Source organism: Synchiropus splendidus, chromosome 1 (assembly GCF_027744825.2).
Source record: "Synchiropus splendidus isolate RoL2022-P1 chromosome 1, RoL_Sspl_1.0, whole genome shotgun sequence".
Lineage (NCBI taxonomy): Eukaryota > Metazoa > Chordata > Actinopteri > Syngnathiformes > Callionymidae > Synchiropus > Synchiropus splendidus.
This window is the reverse complement of record NC_071334.1, coordinates 54,218,859-54,237,729: the sequence shown is the minus strand read 5'-3', so window position 1 is coordinate 54,237,729 and position 18,871 is coordinate 54,218,859. Positions and strand designations below refer to the sequence as shown.

The window sequence follows — 18,871 nt, the reverse complement described above, 5'->3', positions numbered from 1 at the left end:
ATCTCTGGTCAACAGGGCGGCCTGTATTTTTGCACAGATTAAGGGGCAACTGTTTGTAAATCTGGACGGAGCCACACACTAACTAGGATGCTAAAGCTGCCGCAGCATCAAAGAAGCTTACAACAACGGCGCTGCCTCTCACACACTTCTTAGATTATCTTCTGAAAGTGCCTCCACTCAAACATGTTTACTCACTTGTGTTGGCGAAGTTACATTTGTTATGCACTGAATTCATAATCCCACATGTTAGGACAGAACTTTGTGTTCCTTTTATCTGTTTGTTTGCACATGCATATTCAGATGAACCAACAGCAAAACGTCTTCTTATTATCAAACCTCATCACGGGAAATTGCCAGAGCCTCCTCCACCTGCGACCCACTACAGCCTGCCGCAGTAATTCTCCTTTAATAGCCCTTGATAAACACTCGCCTTTTGACCTATTAGAACTATCTCAGAACCAGGCTTCTGACCTCAGTCTCAGCCTCTTCATAAAAGGGTGGCTTCAAAAGATCCGTCCCAAATCAAAACCCTATCCAGATTCAAGTGTTGCCACTTCACCAGTAGAAACAAACACTCAGAAAGAGTAGAAATCCTCTCACTTTTCATTCATCTCTCCCGCCACAAATAGAGACACACTTGTTAATAACATGAGTTTGTATGTGGCGTAAGGGAATGAGAGATGAATAAAATGGTTATGAGAGACATTATGGTGTTATATGTGAGTCCGATTGAAATCATGAATTCTCAACATTTACACCAGTGTAAATGAAATGCTATGATATACTGTATGAAGGATTCCAGGATGGAATCAATGGACAAACGAAAATAGTTTCTCTTATCATCTTTTGTTACCTTATTAAATAGGATATTGAAAACATGTCTTTGAGCTGCTGCCAGTCAAGACTCTGTAAACGCTATTTCGCATCTTTAAAATAATGTTCTGATCAGGTTTTAGAAAAAAATATTTTGCCCTCAAATTCAGTTTGAGAGAGCAAACCTCAAAGTGAACCTCATCAAACTGTGAATGTCCATATTTGAATGTGCACAGAACGGAGTTGTTCCTGCGGGGGGTCCATGTGCCTCCTTGCCACCCTTCTAGCACCAGGCAGCCATTGTGCTCCTGTCATGATCAATCATGTCGGCCCAAAGACGGCCCTTGTCCTAGAGGGAGGGGACCAATCACACGCCTCATTACCCAGGCTTCATTACTCCTATGCCAAGTAGTCCCAGGACACCTCGCCTGTTGCCGCTGTCTGAGGAGACAAGTGGTTGTCTGACCGAACAAGAGAGTGAACGTTAATGTGGACTTGGGATAGGAAGGTCGCCTGGAATAGTCACAGTCTTTGACGCTCCTTAAGAGTTACTGTGTAGCAGCAGAGGAGCAGCAGTGGCCTGCAGAAACAAGCCCAGGCTCTCCCCTCAGTATCCGTCCTCTGCTCTCCACCACTGATAGCGGCGCTCATTGTTTTTCAAATGGCTCCATCTGGCTAGGTTTCACTGACCAGGCCAGCAGCCGTGTGGCTTGCTCCCCCAGCAGCTGGCTAAACTGCCCAACCGCTCTTACGCTTGGCCCTCAGAGTAACCGACACTCCTCGTTGGCTTTGCCTCTGAAAGGCGCACAATAACACACAAGGCGAGCTGCCCCCTGGCCTGCCTGTCTTGGAGGTCAGCTGGCCGGGGCCGAGGATGCACCATATACTGGAGGGGCAGTGGGTGACACCAATCAGTCCTTTGTTATGGGCCACAAGTGATCTGGAGGATGGTGAAATAGGTCAGAAGTGTCTGTCGCTTTAAGACCAGCTCACTTTGAAAACAACACCTCCCATCATCAGACCTGGATAAAACCTTGAACACATAAAGAGGCTTTGTAAATAGATAGGTTTCAAAGGACTTGCCAAAATACAAAAGATGACTCACACAGCTGAGTTATCGGGCACCACTTGCCAGGAACTTCAGTTTGTCCATCATTAAATCAGAGATTTCTTAAGAAACCTTTGACCCGGACTCTGAAGGTTTTAGTAGAGTTTTTGTTTGCAGCACTTTTGCAGTCAACAGCTGCTCCTCCAGAGTGGAGTGCAGGATTCAAAAAGTGTCTACGCCGGTCCACTCTGGGCTAAACAGGCTGCCACCGTTTGCCACTTTCAGGCCCTTTGAATATTGATATGCTAATGATGAACAACACAGGGAACAAAGCCCGAGTGCTACCGCTGGAAAGCTGCACAATGGCTCTTCACTCATGCCGTGACACTTTTACCACCCAACATGTGTCCTTAGTTCGGGCCTCAGACAAAGAGGTCCACAACTGCCCGTCCGTTTTATATGGCGGGGTGATGCGGGCGCTCCGTTCCGACACGGCGTCTGGGGACCTGGCTGGTTGTGTGGTGTTAAACTATTCTTTGTCCTGGGTGGGAAATATCAGCTTTTGTCAAGCCATGATAAGCCACCCCAGAGGCTGACATAATGCCAGAGAGGTCAGAGTTCAAACCTTTCAGAGCTTTAGCTTGACCTCACTTGTCATTACAGATGTTTGCCCCCCTGTGGGGTCTGGCTGGCTCGGGTAGTGGGTCGCTTTTGAGAAGTTAAGTTGGTCATCTAACTTTGTTGTGACGCTGTAGCCAGGAATTGAGACGAAGAAAGAAATGATAATGTGAGCATAACTTGCATTCCACGGATGATGGTGTTAAACCTGGACAACTGCCTGAGCCATACTTTTGCTTGGACCAACAAGGGGAGTCACTCTGTTTGACAGTCAGTGAGACACACTCGGACATGGGGCACTTTGACTCTACCTGTCTAATTCAAGTCATAGGCATTCATTTGGACACTAAGGATTCGGTCATCCATGAGTGTACTCACTAGTCCATGAGTCTGACTCACTTCCTGTCCAGGATAATCACCTATGAATCACTTTATTTACAAAAGCCAAGACAGTCAATAAGGATGGAGGAATTGTGAAAACTGGTAGATTGTATGTGAGGATGTATTTTGGATGTGTGCCATTTAAAAAGCACTCAGAGAGCGCAGATCTCCAGACAGGTGCCCATTTCAATATCACATTCTTTTCCCCTAATATTATGACCCTAAATTTACTTTATCTGTAGAATTATATCGTTGATAGCAGTGAGCCCAAGTGGACGGTAGGTGGCAGTGTTCCAGGACAGATTCACACAACACACATGGTAAGAGTGAATAAGAATCTCTCACCACTGAAGGGAAAAGAAACCTTCAGACTTGTGTGGTAATACAGAACACCGCCATTTTTTATTTTATTGTTAACAGTATATCTATTCAACTTGTTGACATTTGTTGCAGAGGCATGCTGAATTTTGCGTTTTGTGGTTCAGGTGATTCCTATAAAATGTTGAATATATTGTACCTATCATTTCATTCCAAGATAATCCGCCTGCAGGACCTGAAATAATCAATTAGATAAGAAAGTAAGGCTTAGTTGTGTGTCTACGGGTTGAAGGTCACGGGTGTAATTGAACGCTAATTGAAATCTCCGTCCCACCCCTCTCCCTTTAACAAGCTCTTCACGACGCACTTAACTAGATCCCCATTCTGGTTCCACACAATGAGATGAGCAGATGAATTACACTTGCCGTTTTTCAAATGAGTGGAACCCAAAACTCCCAAATGTATCTTTGCTCTGCTCACTTCCAAGAATGGAAGGCAGGACCAAAGGGAAAGCTGCACTGAGCTGCGGCCTCGGATGATGGATGTCATCATTCCGCCGCTAAATTAATATATTTATTATTGGGAATTTATTTGCTGATGAATCATACTTGGTGTCAGAGGATATCAGGCAGGCCAGTACCACCGGGGTCAGCGGTTTAAAAGCTGGCATTTATCATGGTGTCGGCCTCATTATTGCTTAGCTAGCGCAGGATTTGGTCAATTAGAAAACAATCCATGGGGAACATCACACAGCGGCATTTAAGAGCCCATCAGAAATGAACACTGTTTTCATCATCAGAGCTCAAAATACAGGTCAAGCAGGACAGCTTGTAGGACCTCTTCCTTTTCTTCTCCTCTGAAGGGGTGGAGGGTCTAAACCTTACGGATAAGAGGTGGCCCGGCACACGTCTGCCTGACGGTCGTAATCCTACAGTCTCAGACTCATGACCCACTTTCTTGGAGGAGCAGGATGGAGGCAGCGGCCACAAGCCCAGGAGCCTCCAGACGCAGGGTGGAGGGGTGAAGGAGCCCCTCCCGCCCCGTCCCCTCAGCCCACTTTGCCAAGACAAAGGAACCGACAGACTCTTTCGCAAAGACTCCCGAAAAGCCAAATAAGAGGTTCGGCAACGCTAATACCTCAACCTGATGCTCTTATCATCTGGTCGAATAAATAAATAATCCACAGCATGTGCCACTTTATTCCCAACGCAAATGTCCTGTGACTTAAAGACCCATCAAGAGATACACATTTGTGTCAAGGCGCAGGCCATCTCGCCAGCAAATCAAAACTATGTATTAAACAATTTGCTAACAGTTTATTTAAGAAGCAAAATGTCAAATATAGCTTTAAAACATAGTGGAAAAGTTTCAGTACAGGACCTCGCTTTGAAGTAACAGGGCTGTGAAGTGGCCTCACTCGCCAAGACAATGCCATGGAAGGCATCCGGGACCAAGTGAAGGCAAAACTAGGGAATGTTATGTGACTGTTTGTACATTTATACTGGTCAGTTAAGTGTTTTGTTTGTGTGTGTGTGTTCGTTTTAGTCCCTTGTGTGTTACTAACCTCTTGCAATCTTTGAAGTTTCTCTGTCGATATATACTTGGTATCTGTGTGTCCCATGTGGGCCAAAAAAGGCCAACATAAATGTTTGCAATATAAATATTCCCCTTTCCACCGACTCTTCGGGGGAGCTGTGGTTCTGTGTTCGAAACAAAAATGATTAAACTCACTCATGGGCGTTAAAACCTGGTTGAGGTTTTCACAAGACTGACTCAGTCTTGCAAGTCAGTTGCATGTGAATTTTTTTCGTGGAGCGCCATGCTCCACGGCAGTTCGGTGGAGAGCGCGCTCTCCTGCAGGAATCCAGCCAGACATCCTTCCTAAAACATGGCATTGGAAATCAACAGAAAAGTCACCTGGACATCAGTGCAATCGCTCTTAACCATTGTTGGTGGATTGTTTTGCTCACATTCAAAAGATCAGGAGGCAAAAGATACTTTTATAATGATCTGGAGTCGTCCATGCAGCATCGTGCTGTTCTTCACTGTGTACATCCTCCACATCTCTGCCGTTGAAAAAATGAGAGAAACAGCGCAAAGTCATGATGTCACCGCCCACGTCCCAGCTCCCTCTATAGAGTGCCAAACTTGATGGGGACGCAAATGACTTCCACCTCCAAGGCATCAAAGAATCTAAACAGTTAGAGGGGCATTTCGTTCCTCCCACTGTTACACGTCCGGTGTCATACATCCACAGTGCTACTCCCTCTGTGAGACAGTGATTCTTCATGGGAAGTGTCAAAACTTTTCTTTTTTTTACAGTTTCCACATATTGTACGTCATAGTCTGCTGTAAGACTCAGGGGAAAACAATCAAAAAAAGTCACACGTACTTGGCACTTTTGCACCCAATTATGATTTCTAACTACTCACATTCATTTCATCTAGTACATTTAGAGGCGTGGACGGGACAAGCATGTTGGTGAGGAGGGTTGGAGATGGTGGTACCAGCTGTAGGAAGACGTGTGACTTCAACTTGAGTTTCAGGAATGCATCATCTGGGTTAACTCTCTGCTCGCTCTCGCTGATGGCGGGTCTTAAGTTACTGGTGAGTCAAAAAACGCTGTCAGTGAGTCAGTGAATGCCTGCATCTCGACCATTTCACTACTTTGTCTTGTTGATGAATTTTCCCTCTTTAAAACCTGGGTTCTGACTGGCCAGCGCTGCACCACTGCATGACCTGCAGTACCCATAAACAGCCACTAGACGGAAGTTTGTATCTGTAGCTTCTGGCATGTGCTTTTACTTTTCCCTCCTGTATTATTGCTGGCATCTTGTTGTAACGTGATGGAGGGGGCTTTAAGGAGTTGTACCGCATTGTCGGACATCCCTGTGCTTGTGCCTCTATCTTCAAATAAACCTGAATATGGAACTCAAAGCTGCTTTTGTTATGAACCTGAGCTAAGCTGGTTCTCCACCCTCACGACGTGTCGCCCCCAAATCCCTTAGTGTACGGTAGCATGTAGTAGCACCTGAACATGTAAATCAGAAACAAAAATAAAAGAATTTTTTTAAAAGGTATCAGAAACCTTTGATTCCTTGATAATGACCTCACCATTTGGGCCGAATCTGCGTTAAGATTTTGTGGTTTTAAATCACAATCTGATCTTGAATTTTCTGTCCATCTCAAGAACGCCACGCTTTGCTTTCATTTGTTAAATGCTCTGATGCTAATCTAACACCAAGACTGCTCTTTGTTGCCCACTGTGGGACCATTAATGCTGCGCGAGCATCTGAGCCATTTCCTAATTAAAACACTGTATTAAGAGGAGATCAGCCATTAATACAAAGGAAATCAAAAGAACAGCTTCTCTGTTATTGTGTCATGTCCCTTGAAAACATACTGACCGACATCATGGCACGCGCCAAATGCAAATAGGTCAACAAATGCCGCATAAAAGTATTAGATCATATCATCACCATACGTCTTGTATTTTTTATTACCAAGCAGCCAGCCCCCTCCTCTCCCTCTTTTTGTTGTCAAAAACATCTCCCCACGCACATCACAATACGCAACGCTCTTACTTCTCGCTGTATCTTAATCCCTGGCAGACTTTAAGTGTCTGGCATTGGGGCAAAATCCCAAACTGGAGAGGAGCGTGTTTGGAGACCTAATCCCTTTACCCATAGACTCCAGTTGCCCTCAATTCACCTCAGCTAAAGTAGGCCAAGAACAAGGAGCCACAACAGAGCGGCAAGCGGCTTCATGAGGCTAAGCATTATCACGCGGCCAGACAGACAGACAGACAGACAGAATGGAAGCAGCGGCGCACACGGACACATGGACGGATGATGAATAATCTCTTGTGTTGCAAAAGCCAACCTGAAGTATCCCCATCACCACCTCAGATTATCTTGTTAATCATTCGCTGTATATTCCTCATAACCAGTTCATCTGCTTCACTCGGCTTTACTCCCTGATGAGATGGCAACTTTCTATTAAAGAAGCGCGGCTCAATGGGAGATAAGTCTGTGTTTACAGTCGGACAGGATGAGGTGAGTATAAGCTGCCAACACAAATCAATAACTGAGGAGATCACGTATTGATTGTTTGTAGCAAGAGATGAACATATGCTTTGAAGAAAGAAATCTCCTGAAAACAATAAGATACAAGTTACGAAAACAAAAACAAAATGGGTAGTAAAACACTACCACGAAAAAAAAAACTATTGTTGTGTGTTTGCTTGCCAGAACCCAGTGGACTGAAGTTCTACCAGTGAATATTTGGCCACTTACCAATGCCCAGCATCCACTAACCGATGCTGCATAGTTTTTGCTCATAAATATTGCGATATTTTGTAGGTTGCTCTCCGAGGTAGTTTGACAAACAACAGTACTCCACCATACAACCGTCGGCGAAATAGGCAACAATTCATACGTCATCATGGTTTATGAACTCAGCACAGGTCCATCCATAAAAAGATTTTTGAACTCCATTTAATTCAACCTTACTGAACATGAATCATTAAAAAAAAAACAACTAAATATGTGAAATTGCCACGTGAGGCAATGAAGACCGGGAACCCAGAGTATTACATCATTAAAAATCCAGAAAACATCCAGTTAACATTTGCAGCAGAACACTGAAATCAGCTGTCATAATGGAGTCTATGTGCAGCATAAGACCCTTCCATATCCCACCGTCGATCAGAGGTCGACAGGGCAGCAGCTGAAGAAAAGAGGCGCAGATTCTCTCTCCACAGAAACCCCACAGGCGTTCCCAAGCCAACTGTGAGATGTTTCCGCTCCTTCCAGTTGGATATGCTGCGGATTGCAGCCCAGCATGGCAATGAACACTGAAACTTGCTTTGGGCCATTATGAGACTCTCCATTTTAACGTCTCCACCTCCACTTTCACGCTCCCTCTGTGTCCTCTGCTGCTGCTGGGCTGAGTTCTGGAGAAGATTACGACAGATTTTTCCATTATGCGAATTGTTTTCTCCTTCCCAGCTCCCCGGCGATCATTAGGGCTTGATAAGAGATTGCTGTATCAAAATGGATTAGGCCTGTTTGAAGGCTCTCTAAATTCTTTTCAAAATACTGTGATACAGCAGGGCAGCAGTTTAATTGATCAGGTCAGGTGTTTTTTGATACTGCCTCCCCTTCAACACATGTCAAAGATATTTGAGTGCTCTCATTCTCTTTTTTTTTCTTTTTTTTTAAAGGCAGCTTTGTTCATTTGTGTCCTCTTTGTCTGGTAATGATGAATTTTTAGATCTTGCATTTATTTTTATGGGTGGGAACATGGTTAGAATAGATATGTTGATGCTTTTTTCATGATGAACATTTTCTTATTTTATTTAACTCGTGTACTAGATTGATGTCTTCTTAAAGACATGGTATTTACAGCGCCACACAGCAGTGTCTTTGTCTGTCTTTGCCATAGATTGAGCTCCAGGTCTCTGTTCGGAGACTGAAAACAAGATAAGAGACTTGCTTCTTTTTCCTCTTCAGTCTGTATTCCAAGCTTTGCCTTATCTTTTGCATCCTCTTCGTGTCCTCACTTACCACACGTGCAAAGCTCAATGGTTGTCTTCCTCCTCTCTGTTAGCCTGGCAGCTCCATCATTCATCAGACACTGTCTTGCCTCTCATGTTAAATCGTCTCAGCTTCCTCACACTTCTCCTTCTAAACTGTGTCGGAGGCTTTCTCTAGAGACACTGTGCAACTCCTTCTGACCTTTTCTATCAACATCCTCAGAGGATAAATCCATGCTGCTAATATTCAGTCAAATCTATTATCTAAACAAAACTTTTTTGGCTACACTTCCTGAATAAAGTTTGACTGAAACTGAAATTGTTGGTAAAATCATACATATTCATGAAAATATTTATATCTGAGAGATGATTTGCATGTGTGAAGAAGTGGCAGGCGAGGGCAGGGATTGTGAACAAACACCAGAGCGACTCACGAGGGAGGTCAAGTGTTCCTAATCTATGTTCAGAGAACAACATATGATAGGCTGAGATTTACATATTTAGCGGCGCTGGTAATTTAAAGGAATATTCTGCACGCGTGTGAAGTAATCTGATGATGATTTTAAAACCTTATGAAGAATTTGAACCTTGAACCTTTTAATAAAGACATAAACAAGTCGCTAGACTAATAAACTATTCCAGTTCTTTTGTTCTGTGGTTCACATTTTTTCACAAACATATCTCATTTTTGGGCAGATTTTTATGAAAAAATATCCAAATGTATTTAAATACGTATGTAGGTTTTATGTTCAATACTATTGATATGTTATTTACTATATTTATTTTATATAGTGGAGGAGTGGACTGCTTTAAAAGTTCTGGTCACCCAGTAGCGTGAGAATTGTGGGAACCCAGAACGGGATGCGGTGTTAGATGAATAACAACAGACATGTTTTTACAACAGATTAGAGGTCAGGCTGAGGTCACTGACCCGTGTGATGCAGACATGATGACCCCGCTGTTGTCTTATAACACTTGAGTCGTCTTCTCTTTCACAGAGATTCAGTGTGATGGTGAAGTTCATCTACAAACCTTAGTCTCCAGTGTGAGACTCTAGTGTGCAAAATGAATGGCAAGTCAAAATTGCTCCAACCACCACACCACCTAAAGGAGGCGCTGTATTCAATGTAATAAAACAATGAAACGTCATCTCCATTCTCTCAGGCGAGGGGTGCTACCATAGCCTGCATGGTAGAAGAGTCAGGACTGCAGACTCTACCGACGTTTTTGAATTAATACCATTTAATACTTTAAGGAAGACAATGTCGCATACATACAGTGGCTGTAATGGCTGAAAGACAAGTGGCAAATAGATACTACTTTTCACTCATTTCACATGCAAAACAAAGACACAGCTGCCTTGTCTTGGTGTATCTCGAAGAAACATGCCCAAACAAAATCATAGAAACTCATACATATGTGATCTATCAGACACCTTTTACAATCACACAGATTTTAAATAAAAACTCTTCTCTTGGTTTTTCTCAGATGCAGACAAATGTCCACAACAAACATTTTCTGTTATTAAAACATCACAAGGAGGAACATTGGTTAAGTATCTTCACCAATGTGTGACACCCCTCTCTTGTAAGCAGGCTTCACTTTCTGACCGCTCCAAACCCCCTCCTCCATTTGTTGGTTGGAACTTCTCAACGGCGTCATCTGACCATACAGATGTTCCCACATCATCCGCTAATCCAGCCAAGCCCCCTGATGCCAGGGATTACCTCCACCCTGCCTTGTGTGCCACGACAAGCAGGGTGACAGTGAGCGGTACAAACTCTTGTCTTCTTTTCTAACCTTTTTTTTGTTCATCATTTATTCCACTTTATGAGCAACATTGTAACAGAGGGAAGCGGAAGAAGACGATTTTCTATGTATCATTTAGCTTCCTCTGGTGAGGTTTCTATTGTAATGTGTGTTGTGACCATGGTGGTGGTGTCTGGACTGCAGACTTGATCCAGTGCCTCCTGGTATTCTCCCTCAACATGGTTCAGCATTTTGTTCCTGACATGGTCACTACCACGGGTGTGTTTCCATGCGTGTCCAGTTCGCAGTAGTTGGTTTTCAGATATCTCCTGCGCAACAATCACAAGTGGAACAGCTTCTTTGCTGAGCCAATCCACACACAAGATACTGAACACCATGCTATGATGGTTACAGCTGATGTGAAAAACATCCCTCAAATCATTGACTCCCTGTGAAACAGTTTTACCAGATACTACTGATCGGTGTTTTTACCATCCGTCTGCTTCAATGTCTCGCTTGTGGTCCACAGTTTGAGCACACCGATGGCGACTCACCTCAGCTGCTGGCCTTCCATCATGAGGCCTCACAAGCTGAGATTAAACCTTTGCTGATTAAAAGTCCTCCACCTCTTATTAGCCGGACTAATTGATTTAATTTGTCTCAGTGGTAGAGAGGGCTGTGACCCCTACTAAGTTAATGAATCAATTGATCCACCTCAAGTGTGAGGGGATGTGTGAATGTGCCTTGTTTGTCCCTTTAATCTCAGGCGTAATTTGAGTGTTTGAGAAAGTCTGGTTCTAATTAAACTTCACTTTCTTTTAAATTCAGTCATTTACTTGTATGGTCCATGACGGTAAAGTCTTGATCAGGGATTTCAAAACTGCACTAAGTTTTTCTGGAGTGTCTCCCTGAACATCCTCACCTGACACATCCCCAACTCTGTGGCCTCTTGAAGACCTTCAAGTGTATTAATGTTAGTCTTTGTTTCCGGTTAAACACGGACATGCTGATCCTCATCCATGCCACTTCAAGAGTGGAACACAAAGTTTGATGGTCGTTGCAGCAGACACGACCATGACTGAGACAAGAAAGCGCACCTTCGGCAGACAACCCATAAGATTGACATGCAGCGCCCTCTGGTGGCTACATATGGAGCGTTCAGGCAGATGGACAAGAATGAAAAGACAACAGATTCCACATTGGAATTTAAGACAGCAACATCACCAACTATTTCTGCATGTGGGAAATTAAAAAATAGCACAATAACCTCAAATCAAAAACATAAAATTCAATTCAATTTTATTGCTGATGTTTCCTTGAGTTTTGTAAATCTAAACTACTGATCATAACTAATCACTACAGCGATTTGAAAATGTTTATAAATGTATTTTATTATATTTACAGGTTTCATTTATTCATAGTATCAATTTAATATTAAGCAATGGTTACTGTAATTAGAAAAGCGTGAGAGTTTAACTGCTTATGAAGCCACTCGTGAGAGAGCTGGTGAAGACATAAATGTTCTTTTTAACTTGTTTATTTGTTGTTGTTTTTCTCGAAATAGCTGTTTTAAGATTTGTGGACGGGTAAGATGACAATGATGGAGTTATGTCATTCAACTAACATGAGACATGAAATAGTGAAATAGTATAAAGGCCACCCGGTGGACAAGATAGTGAACTTCAAGTGGTACCCTGGAACACTTCATACAGCATGAGTGAAAAAGGGTCCTGTCTTGCTGTACAGATCCCTCCATCCTCAGTGCCAACGTGCTCTCTGTCCGCCAACATCAGCACGTTCATTTAGTCTCTCCCAAGATTCATGTCATCACCACATCTTGAAATAGGATAATCATATTCCAGCATTATTTATTTTCCTCTCTGACCTCAGAAAGACTTACAAAGGACCAAAGTTCGACCGCAAACCAGACTTATTTTTCAAATCAGGAAGGCTCTCTATTCAAAATTCCAGCTGACATGCTTGAGGGGGAACAAACAGTATTCATGGCCTCGGATCTCATCATTGGGACGGGAACACACACCCTTCATATTGTGAACCAGCAGCTTCAAACTGCTGCATCGGGTCCAATCTTCTTGTATTTTCCAAGAATGTGAATAATTGAGATTTCTTGATCCTGTAATTCACTTTTTTTAAGTCTCTGCAGCTCGCAGCAGCAACATCATTCTTGTTCACCTAAAAAGTAAGACCAACATTTTCAAACATGACCATCATTGATCTTCTGGCCAGACAACAGCAGAGCCCATTACTGCGTCTCGGGGGAGTTGTGCAGTGAGACAGCCAGTGGAGTTTGGGGCCAAATGGAATCAGCTCAGTTGGGGAGAGAAGTACATCAAGTTTAAAAGCACGTTTTGGTGCCAGACAGGGAGGAACTTCCAAAAATGGAATTCAGAACACTCAGTCTGTGATAAAATAAAACTTTTTTTTTTCTAAAAGCAATTTTCAATACACTTCAGGTTCTCTATAGTCTTATTATTGTTACTATTACTATTTTTGTTGTTCTTCTTGTTTACAGTAATCACTATTTTAATTGTCCTTGAGACAACCTCCTGCTCTCTATGAATTGATTTGTAGGATTTATTTTCTCTTCACAGTTGCTTAAACATGTACAAAAAATAAAAACGATCCACTCCTAAGTGAAAACATAAACACTATGTCCGACCTATGTCCGTCAAATATACATGATTAAATTACAGTTGACATTTTAAGAACAATGAATGCAGTGCCAAATTTTCGCAAAAAGCTTCATAAATTACTCAAATAACACGACGATTTTGGGGGTGAAAACAAACACCCCCAGCTAATGCGGTGATCTTTCCCCTTTAAGGCCAACAAGTGACGTCGCAGACATATGACGTCAACACTAAGCGGCCGACGTACACTAGCTCTTCATGCTTCTGCTGGTTCGTTTTGCAAATGTATCTTTTGTGGAATTAAAAGTGGATTATGTATTTGTTTGTGTAGATTTTGATTAAGAAAATCTGCTGGGCTCGATGTTTGCCGATCAATCGGTGTCGCTGTTCTCGAGGAAAAGACACTTGACAGTGATCCTGTGAGAAACGTGGACAGATGCTTTTTAGGTAAGTGACTCTTGTGTGTTTGCAATTAAGACATTCATTTATTCACTTAATTCCAAAATATGTTGCAGTGCACATTTTGTTGTCATTTTAAATAGTATGTTTCTCAGAAATTCATCACAAAACATTAAGTGAATCATGTCGAGGCAAACAAAATGAAGAAAATTGTAAATAATCTGTATGTTGTACGTCGATTAAGTTTAGTATATGGGCGTTAGATCACTGCAATTTTATGAAGACAATGTATTGCTAATCAAACATCAGCTTTTTCATTGTAAATGTAATTGTTTATATCACACTTTTACAATTTGCATGGCTGTGTGTGTATGATGTTATCAGTTAGTTTAGTGTAGTTTGTTATTTAGTTTATTTAAGTGCTGATATGTGTGCCACAGTCATTCAGCCTCCTCCACCTTCATGAACGTCATTTTTTGGCTCCCTCTGCTTCTGCTGCTTTGTAATCTTCATCATCAACATCCATGTGTCTGTTGCATATGTGCTGGGTCTCCACAGTGTAGCTTTTTTGCAACTATTAAAGTCTGTAGAAGATCTACATTGTAAATGTTGTTAAACACCAGTGAAGATTAAACCGATGACATTTTTCCCTCCCTGAAGATTTTCTGCTGGTGAGGATGTTCGAACTGCAGGGATCCTTTCTGCCATGTGACGTCTTGACTCAAGGACTGGACATCTAACTGGGTCTCCTGACTTGCACCTGGGCTGTGGTAGCCCCGCCCCATGCCTGTAATCCCCATACCGCGTCGGGCGCGCAGTTTCCATGGCCCCCACACCACCTGCATGCACTCGGCCACGGGGTCGGCTCACTCCAACAGGCTGGAGCGTACCAAGTATGACAACTTTGATCTGTACCTGCGCTCCCGCTGCATGTACAGCTTCCTGCGCTTCCTGCTGTTCTTCGGCTGCAGCCTGCTGACCTCCCTCCTTTGGGTGGCGCTGTCCACGCTCTTCTTCCTGCAGTACTTCTTTGTGCGCGTCCTGCTGCGGTTGCAGTACAAGCTGTCAGTCATCCTGCTGCTGCTGGGACACCGCCGTCTGGACTTTGGTGTGGTTAGCGAACTGCTCATCTACAGTATGAAGATCACCATGTTCCTGGTGGGGGGCTTGGGCTCTTGCTTGATGATCTTTGTCGACATGTAGTGATGTTTTTCTACTTTGTCTGTGTGTGGATGTGTATAAGACATGAGGAAACAGTGTCAGAGAGTGTGTGTTAAAGGTATGAATGTATGCCAGTGTTCTCATGTGCCTGTTTTTTCTGTTGGAAAATGGAGAGTTGGTGCATATGTAAGTGGACACACCCAATCGTCTAAGTGCATGTGTGGAAGAAGTGCGACACCATTGCAAGTCTGTCTGAGAGCACACTGATGAAGCCCATACGGATGTGTGCGTTGTTTAGAATGATTCCTGTCAAGTGATGTTAACCAGACCTGTCACGTTTTGTACTCCTCTACGGTCTTACTCTTGTATCGTACTGCAATTTTGTAACCCAACGCACTGTTAAAAACATCTTGAGAGGAATGTGATATCCGAGAAATAAAAGTAGTTCAGAAAAGAAACTATCTGGACTGTGTATTTGAGTGTAAAGGGCGAGTGAAGTAGAAAAATTAGTGCAACATATTTCCGTGCCGTGATGTGTTTTTGTGCTGTATATTCCCTCTGCAGTGTGACTAACTTCAAACAGCATACACGTGGAACGCACTGACAACAAAAGGCCATGGTGATTGAACTAGTATACTCTTTTTTTTTTTTTTTTTTTGCGAAAGTGCTGGAACCACAAACTCAACTGACAACAGGGAGACTCAAGTGTTGTTAAACACGGACGAGTCGCATTTACAAAAACAAACACAGATTGTCTAAGTGACAAACCTTTGTGTTGTGACTGATCAAACTGTTGTGATTAAACCTTGGACTCAATGCAATGGCTGTTGACTAAACAGCCATGACTTCACGCCTGCAGCTGTGTCATAAGAGTGTGTGACAGCTGAATTGAGAACGGCTCTGGGTCAAGTGTTCACATGCTTCCACAGACTTGGCCTTGACAGGCTCTTCTGTTTGTGCGTATAAACAAGCACAGCAAAGTGGCACAACAAATAGACACGGCTGAGTGTGTCACCTCATGAAGCCTGACTTCCACACTCTGGTAGGGGAATGTGATTAGAGCAGGTTGGTGCTGCAAATTGAGCTGTTTTGGCTTTTTTTGTTCCTACTTGTTGGAAAAAAAAGATTATTTAAATTATCCCGCAGCTTTATCCAGGGTGAATATTTCTCATGATCAAACATCTTCCAGTTGTACAAATGTGGTGGTCAGTGCTACACCATAAAGGTCAAAATGGCTAAGAACTTGAAGGTTAAATGTTGACTGTATTTTATGTGTGTATGAGTGGTGCTCCTGTTGACCCGTGTCCCTGGAGCACAGCGAATATGCAGGGTATGCAATAGTACAATAGCACATCCGTTCATCTTATATGTATTTGTTATTGTTAACATATTTCATTTTTAAATCAGTTACTTGAAGTAATAAAAACAAATATGTACATTTACCAAAAAAAGGAATACAAATATATTTCACAGGCTGATCATTTTTGTATTTTTGTAATTTTCCGTTTGAGATATGTTTCATTTTTAATAGACAGCAATATTGATGTAATGGAAGTGAAGTGAAAAGATGCAACTTTCCCAATAGTCAGAAAAAGGTAAAAATCATATTGTATTTTTGTGTCGTATTTTTTGTTTTGCTTTGTTTCGTTATTCTATTTTACTGCAACACTTATATTGTTTATATTATATTGATCATTTTAGCTTGAATGATTGTTTTAGCCTAAGGCATTAGCCCTTTAAATTACTGTTTATTATTGTTAATGACTAGCAACAAAATATCATTGCTTTGAAACCAACATGGAAATCGACTTACAGTACACTGTACCACACCTACCATCATTCAGAAACCCCTGTCTTGTGTGAGCAGCATTCAGGTCGTCTTACAGAGTTTGACAAACGTCAGAGGCGTGACCCCAGTGAGGTGAAGAAAGGTAACGCTCCATCTTCAGATGTGAATTGGACGCAGACTGGTACGGCCCGAGGTTGTTGGTGCATAACCTGGAGGAACAATGAGGTGTTGTTTGTCTTTCCAAACGTTATATGGCTTGTTCTTCAAGCAGTTAACCGGAGGGGAAAGGAACAGCCATGCAAATTGTCTCATGATGTCGACGTGAGGCCACGCTTGATGCTAAGACCATGTCAGGCCACTTTCATTTGCTCTGAAAAGAATTTGCTCAATGGGTTGCGTTGTGTGTCCTTTTCATGCAAATACCAATGAGCAGTATTAAATCTGGACGTAGTAACAACTAATAATCTGCTCACTGTTGTATTTGCCATATTGAGAGTAGGAGGTTGACTTAAGGACACTCAAAATGTTGACTCTGTAGATACACCACTGTTGGGTTTGCATTGCGCCTTCCAGACAGAGCACAGCAAACTCTTATTTGATGGGTGCTTCCTTGACTTGATCGTGTGAGACGAGTAAAGGCAAGTTTTCTACGACACCGCAGTAGCTGACACTGTCATCTCTTGCCAAACCTTGGCTTGAAGACAGTTATCCAGGTCATAATGCAAATGAATGAGTTCCGATGCTACTTGTTGTAGTTACACGTAACGTTGCTCAAATAGTTTTAGAGCCAAAAATGATATATGAAGCTGACAAAACTTAATTTTACACCTACATTTACACCTAATCTTGCAGCAAAAATCAGACTGATTTCCATTTCAGTAAGTATAGGGTTACTTTAAAGGAGACGTTAAAGATGAAATTCAATATCATCTTGATGTGATGAGATTAAAAAAAAGATATAATATAATGAATTGAATATATATATATATATATATATATATATATATATATATATATATATATATATATATATATATATATATATATATATATATATATATATATATATATATATATAATTCATATACAATATACAATTTTTTAATCTCATCACATCAAGATGATATTGAATTTCTCACCATGTTTGCCTAGTAATGCATGGTATATTACCCCATAGGAAGAAGTTCAACGAACGGGAAGAAAGAGGAACAGACTTTCTCCCTCGTTTCTTCAGGCCAAAACAGCCTCTGGTCGGCGCTACAGAGCACAAAGCGCCGTCATGCTACCGGGGCAAAAATATTAGAACGATCGCAATGTTTGTCCCACCATTCTCAGTACGCCGTTCTCGCCTATTTAGAAACGTTCAGAAGTTAGAGGCAGATAAGTCGTATTTTACACCGATTGCGCAGACGCATGGTTTCTAATGAGCGCGGAACATTTGAGGGTGTATTAATAGCTGCGAGTGCTCTGTGATCACGGCTCATGGAATCAGTTATCCTTATCTCGGGTTGCGTTGACTGAAAAGTGAGGCCACTGGAACAAAAGCCTCGCGTTAGCTTTCATATTATTTTTTTTTTGCCTATTGATAAACAGAGCAGTGTCATGTAGGGATTCGTTCCAGGTCCGCTCAGGACACAGTGGGTTGTGAACATGATTAAAGCAGCAGCGAGTTCAAAGAGAAACTCCAGGCGATCAGGGTGATTACGGGCGAAGATAAATAAATAAAGATTTATGTGGCTGCCAGAGGGACCGTTGGTATCATAATGAAGCGCTTTGACGAGCGAGAGCTGTATAGGAAATCTCAAGTTCATCCCGTGACGATGACAAGTGATAGTATATGACCCATGAAGAGAAGGAAACAGAAGGAAACTATGTTTTAATATGTGTAACACAGGAGAGTGTGGCTCTGGCCACCACTCCATTCAATGTTTTAAGGGCAGTGCATTAATCTGATGGCCACAGGCCCTTGGTGCCCTTCAAAATAAAGAAGTCCCTGTGAATTCATTTGTACGCTGTGTGTCATGGTGTCATGGTGTTTATCCGTCACAAGATTGAATGAAAGAAGGCTTTGGGGAAAGACTCCCAAATACGAATGTGATGCACTTAAAGGTGTTTAAAGTAATGCCTTACTTTACTACTGCATTATAACAGAGGTCGAAAGATCAGCCATGGGGCCACATGTAGCCCTAGTCCTGTATTCAGGCAGTCAGAGCAAAAGTACAATTACAATTCAAACTCTAAACTTAACTCATTATCTGTTCATTTATTTAATTTCAGATATTTCCTTTCTTTTTCATTCTCAAGTAGTTTATTTTAATTAGATTTTGAAGGTATTGAAGGAAATATTTTGTAATAAAGTGGCTTGAAATATTCTTCTGTTTATTTTTATATTGTGAATCAATAAATAC

At 42.1% G+C, this 18,871-nt stretch overlaps 1 protein-coding gene across 1 annotated transcript; it reads left to right on the top strand.

Moving 5' to 3' along the window:
- Nucleotides 1-13,336: 13,336 nt before the first annotated feature.
- LOC128749946 (transmembrane protein 250) lies at nt 13,337-15,117 on the top strand. The gene is made up of 3 exons (XM_053849974.1): nt 13,337-13,384; nt 13,446-13,561; nt 14,174-15,117. The coding sequence occupies exon 3, from the start codon at nt 14,297-14,299 to the stop codon at nt 14,714-14,716; it is 420 nt and encodes a 139-aa protein (XP_053705949.1). The 5' UTR covers nt 13,337-13,384; nt 13,446-13,561; nt 14,174-14,296; the 3' UTR covers nt 14,717-15,117.
- The last annotated feature ends 3,754 nt before the right edge of the window (nt 15,118-18,871 follow it).

What these genes read in the sequence shown, in the direction of transcription:
- LOC128749946 (XM_053849974.1), top strand. Translation starts at nt 14,297, where the DNA reads ATGCCTGTAATCCCCATACCGCGTCGGGCGCGCAGTTTCCATGGCCCC.